Source organism: Carcharhinus amblyrhynchos, chromosome 2, assembly GCF_965287045.1.
Source record: "Carcharhinus amblyrhynchos chromosome 2, sCarAmb.v2.hapA, whole genome shotgun sequence".
NCBI lineage: Eukaryota > Metazoa > Chordata > Chondrichthyes > Carcharhiniformes > Carcharhinidae > Carcharhinus > Carcharhinus amblyrhynchos.
In genome coordinates, this window is record NC_137325.1 from 69208496 (window position 1) to 69214495 (window position 6000).

General features: G+C 39.8%; 1 protein-coding gene across 6 annotated transcripts in view; it reads left to right on the forward strand.

Annotated features, from left to right (window-relative positions):
* The window catches only part of snx13 (sorting nexin 13), a 172340-nt gene extending 168212 nt beyond the window's left edge, over positions 1-4128 (forward strand). For all 6 annotated transcript variants that reach the window (XM_080207214.1, XM_080207234.1, XM_080207243.1 and 3 more), the window contains exons 24-26: positions 198-266; positions 1441-1553; positions 2154-4128. In XM_080207214.1, coding sequence (XP_080063340.1) covers positions 198-266; positions 1441-1553; positions 2154-2401 — 430 coding nt within the window. In that variant the 3' untranslated portion in view covers positions 2402-4128. The remainder of the gene's footprint in view (positions 1-197; positions 267-1440; positions 1554-2153) is intronic.
* The last annotated feature ends 1872 nt before the right edge of the window (positions 4129-6000 follow it).

Sequence of the window (6000 nt, forward strand, 5' to 3'; positions counted from 1 at the left end):
GAAACAATCTACTGGAGAAGCCTAAATCTTGAAAGGACCATCACCTCAACATAAAATATAGTTTATTTTTCCCTAAAAGCACATGGACCATCCCAGGATGCCCATTATTTTGAGAAGCGAGATTGAATAGATAAGCTAAGTGTATTTTTGAGAATAACCAAGTTTTGTTCTCATTGTCGATACTTTCTCACTTCCAGAAAAATTGTGGATCATGTTGATTGGATGACTTCACCAGAGCAAGTTGCAGAAACAGTAAAACGATTCAGGTAATTTTTTAAAAAGTTTAGCATGGATAGAGGATTGGCTGTCAAATAGGAGGCAGAGAGTGGGGGTCAATGGGTGCTATTCGGATTGGCAGTTGGTGACTAGTGGAGTGCCCCAGGGGTCGGTGCTGGGGCCTCAGCTATTTACCATTTATATAGATGATTTGGAGGAGGGAACCGAGTGTATGATGTCGAAATTTGCTGATGACACCAAGATTGGTGGAACAGCAAATTGTGCGGAGGGTGTGGAGAGTCTGCAGAAGGATCTAGATAGGCTGGGCGAATGGGCCAGGAACTGGCAAATGGAATTTAATGTTGGCAAATGTGAGGTTGTCCACTTTGGTAGGAATAGTGGTAGGAAGGACTATTACTTACGTGGCGAAAAACTGCAGCAGGCAACGGTGCAGAGGGACCTCAGGGTCCTTGTGCATGAGTCGCAAAAACCCAGCCTGCAGGTGCAGCAGGTGGTCAGGAAGGCAAATGGGATGCTGGCCTTCATAGCGAGGGGGATTGAATATAGAAGTAGGGAGGTCTTGCTGCAGCTGTATAGGGCACTGGTGAGGCCGCAGCTGGAGTACTGTGTGCAGGTTTGGTCGCCGCACTTACGCAAGGATATTTTGGCCTTGGAGGGAGTGCAGAGGAGGTTTACTAGGCTGATACCGGAGTTGAGGGGGTTGAGCTATGAGGAGAGACTGAATAAACTAGGCTTGTACTCGTTAGAGTTTAGAAGAATGAGGGGAGATCTCATTGTGACATATAAGATGTTGAATGGGATGGATAGGATAGAGGTGGAGAGGCTCTTCCCGCTCAGAAAGGACAGTAGGACTAGGGGGCACAGCCTCAAGATAAAGGGGGGGGGCGGTTTAGAACGCAGTTGAGGAGGAACTTCTTCACTCAAAGGGTGGTGAATCTCTGCCCGTTGAAGTGGTGGAGGCTGCCTCACTCAAAATTTTTAAGACGCAGGTTGATAGGTTTTTGATAGGCAAGGGGATTAAGGGTTATGGGGAGAGGGCGGGAATGTGGAACTGAGCCACGACAGATCAGCCATGATCTTACTGAATGGCGGGGCAGGCTCGAAGGGCTAGATGGCCTACTCCTGCTCCTATTTCTTATGTACACGCCCTTCATAATTATTATTGTTAACATTTTTTAAATGATTTTTAATTTTTGTCTACAGAGATTCATTTTGGCCTAATGGTATCTTAGCAGAGACTGCTCCACGCAGGGAAAAGGCCATAAGAATGCGGTCAAGAGTGGCAGCTAAGACTAAGATGCTAATGATTATGCCAGGTAGGAGACATTAGTTTTGAATTCTGAATACTCTTCTGTGCATGTTATTGCTTAATTTAATGTAAAATTGAATAATTGTTCATCCTTCATCACAACAGAACCCTTTGTTTCTTTCATGGGTAGGTACTTCATAGTTATATCTCCAAAATATGCTTTATCCTTATGTCAGCCTTTCTAAATGCAGTTGCCTCATTTGGAACATGATGGCGAGTAAATCAAAAGCTGGGTTGGTTGACAATAAATTTATTTCAGAAAGAGCAACAAAAATAATTTTCCACATTGAGCTGAATTCAAATCTGATTAAAAGTGCTTAACTGATTCGTATCTAATCATCAGCCTTCATTTCTTGATATGAACTGCCATAAAGGTAATTGTGGAGAATGGAAAATATATCCAGCATCTTATGTAATACAAAACTGCTTCTGAACTCTTTGTTTCTATCTTAATATGCACAAAAATATTTTTTCTAAATATCAGATTTATTTTAACATACAATGAGTCAGTGGAGTGGTATGTTTACTGAATCATCATAAACATTCACCTCGAATTTAAATTTTTATTCTCTTGAAACTACCAGTAACAATGTTTTTTTTTACCCAGATGAACTAAAACATATCATTGGTGCTGAAACCACGCGCAAAGGCATTTTACGAGTCTTTGAGATGTTCCAACATAATCAGTTAAACCGAAGATTGGTCCACGTTTTTCTTGAAGGCTTCCTAGAAACCCTTTTTCCACAGTATAAGTTTCGCGAGCTCTTCATCAAATTGCATTCACGGTCACCGCGGATGCAAAAGTACAAGCAGAAGTCTCAGTCAGCTCAAATTCCTTCCTCTCAAAAGAGGTGACGCTTCCAGCCATGCAAACTGTGCCCTGAGGACAGGGGCTTGTGCACCTGCCCTAATTCAATCTATGTTATGGCAGTTTCTCTGGGGTTCTCAAACCTACACAGCTCCAGTTATGATGCCATCTTTGTTGTGCCAGCCTCCAGAGCCATGACTCAGTGGCTTACTTCGGAAGACATTCTTGTCTGCCGTTTTTGATTTCTGATGCACTTTTCCCTCATAATATTCCTGTGTATCATAACTGGTTTATATTTATTATAATGTCTTCATAGTCCATCAAGAAAATGTGCATTAATTTGTAATAGAGCTGTAGATGCATGGTTAAACTGCTGCATCTTGTAGCTGTCTCCTTGTATCTAGTTAGTATCAAAACCAATTGTACACCTGCTGAATCATCTTTTAGATTGGTAATGGGAGTAGCAGTATTGTTCAAGAATTGAGCAAAGCACAATTATAATGATTTTGCATTTGAATGAACTGGAATGTATCCAATTTGAAAAAGGCAGAGGTGAATTCAGCACAAATCTTTGTGTACAATTGAGAGAATGTGATGGCTAATGGACATTGGCATTAAAAAGGACAGCATTAAGAGTAAAAATTTGGAAGATTCTGAGGGCCTAGTTGAACATCGCTGTGGCAGGAATAGTATTCTGGAGATTTAGCTTATGTGGATGTGATCTGGTGTCATAACTTGACCACTAGTCTGATAGAACCACAAGGTTGGGTTGTATTCCACCCACTGCCTGCACTCCTCAAAAGAGCTGAATAGAGCAAAGTTTTTTTTCAGTTGCATACATGTCAGTGCTTGGTCCATTAGTAAAGGAGTTACTGAGCCGTGTATTTTCATACAACTGTAAAGCCTCCAGAGATGATTGTAAATTTTAATGTACAGAGATTTTAATGTACTTTAAAGTTGGGTGTGTCCAAGATAACAAGTGAGTGCTCTGATTAGGATTGATCAGATTAATATTGCCACTCTAGCAAATGTAATTGAGATTAGCCTTAAATGTCCTGTTTAAAATTAGTTTTCTCATTTTAATCTGACCAAATCTTTTCTGAATGACGTTTTTCACTCGTATACTGGTAAATATTGCCACAGAAATAAGTGCCCATTTCTGCAACTGTCAGGAAGTTATGATCTGTAAAATGCATTATGCATGTTACCAAATCTTATTTCTGACAAACATCTTCATGGAAACTAATTTTAATGGGCCCCATGCACATACTTTATACTGAGATTTTAATTTTGTGCAATATTTTCTTTAGCATATGTGCATTTAAATAAATTGTATAATGAAAAATTTTAATGTTTTGAAATGTATGTTTAACGGTCGTCTTAACCCAACAACTTGCATTCTGTTGTTGATGCATTAGTTTATTTAAGGACTTGTTTTAAAAGTCTAGTTAGTCACTCCTTGTAAGACTCACTTGTCAAGGATGAAATCTCCTCATCCGAGCACGGCTTGTAAACTACAGGGGGAACCTAAGAGCACATGGTAAATAGCTATTAATGAATTTGTGCATTTCATTGTACAGTGTCAACAGTGTGCCTAATTGTACTGTCAATTTTTCTTATTTCTGAAAGAACAAATGTCAATCAGAATGTCTTGGTTTTTAATAGACTGAAGAGGAACTCTAAATTCTTGAGTTTGCATTATGCTATTAAAATGTTCAATAGAACAGATGACAAAAAGTATCACACTAAATAAAGTATTAACTGAAATCTCTCATTTACTTCGTGTTTTCATACGTGCCCCAGCTGCCTTCCACCCAGTTCAACTGTGTCTACGGTATCAGATTTATTTGTATACAGTTGGGTATTGAATTATGCTTTTGTGACACGTTCTGGACAAAAGGACTGATTCATCACCTGAGAAGGTATTGAACACTGGAAATGAGAGTCATGCAAGGATCTTTTCGGCATTGTGAAATTCATTTTTAAAATTTCCATATTTCGTTTGGAGATGATTCTTGCTGTGGAGAATGTTTGTTTCAGAGAATGAGTAAGAAACTAACCATCTTTTGAGTGAGCTGATGAATGTAACTTTATACATGATCTGCAATAAATTATTTAATTTCAATGTGATCAAAAGTTTTTACCCCACATCAAAAATGTCTTTTTAGAATTTTGTGTAGCGATTGAACTCCTCCTCCCCACCCCCCATTCTATGATTACTTTTGGGCAGGTTGCGAAGAAGTTGCCCCAAATGTTTTGTACTTGTAAGAGTTTGAGATAGACCCACCATCTGCTATGTCTATTGGATGAGTGTTATCTGTAAATTACTATAAAAATAATTGTGTATCTTAAAATCTGCCTTCTGTCATCCCCATTTTATAATAGAATTCAGCAATGAAATTACTAAGAAACAGTTTTCAGGATCTCTCTACATTGTTAAATCACAGAAACATGGACTGTTCCATTTTCTTTAAGCCAGTACTTGCCTTCCATCATTTGTTGTTCTAATGCTTCCCTATCAATGGAGAAGATTAAGCTGGGGAAAAGCATTGTAACTCGTGTTGCAGAAAATCTTGCTTTTTCTTTGTTGTCGTTGATGTGAAGCCTAGAAACTGATGTGCATTAAGAATGGCTGAAGAAAACTGAGGATTTTTTAGCAAGTAGAGTCATAGAGGTTTACAGCATGGAAACAGATGGTTTGGCCCAACTTGTCCATGCTGCCCTTTTTTATAAAACCCCTAAGCTAATCCCAATTGCCTGCATTTGGCCCACATCCCTGTATACCTATCGTACCCATGTAACTATCTAAATGCTTTTTTAAAAATAAGCAAGTTTGCAGATGACATGAAGATGACTGGACTTGCAGACAGTGAGGAGCAGTGTCAGGCAATACAGCAGGATATAGATAGGCTGGTATATTGGGCAGATAAATGGCAGATGGAATTTAATCCTGATAAATGTGAGGTGATGCATTTTGGAAGAAATAATGTAGGGCGGAGTTATATGATAAAGGGTAGACCTATTAAGAATATAGAAATGCAGAGGGACCTCGGGGTGCAAGTGCACAAGTCTTTGAAGGTGGCAGTACAGGTGGAGAAGGTTGCGAAGAAAGCTCATGGTATGCTGGCCTTTATAGGAAGGGGTATAGAGTATAAGAGCTGGCGTCTAATGTTGCAGTTGTATAGAACGTTGATTAGACCGCATTTGGAGTACTGTGTCCGGTTCTGGTCGCCTTACTACCGGAAAGATGTGGAGACCCTGGAGAGAGTGCAGAGAAGGTTTACCAGGATGCTGCCTGGTATGGAAGGACTGGGTTATGAGGAAAGATTGGGCAAATTGGGGCTGTTTTCTTTAGAAAGACAGAATGAGGGGAGATCTAATAGAGATGTATAAGATTATGAAGGGTATGAATAGAGTAAACAGTCGCAAGCTTTTTCCTAGATTGCAAACAAATATTTCGAGGGGCCACGAGCTCAGGGTTGAGGGGGGCGAGGTATAATTTGGATATTAGAGGGAGGTTTTTCACACACAGAGTTGTGGGGGTATGGAATGCACTGCCAAGTAAGGTGGTGGAGGCAGGCACACTGGAGTTGTTTAAGGGATACTTAGGCACATGAGCAGAACAGAGATGGAGGGATATAGGAGA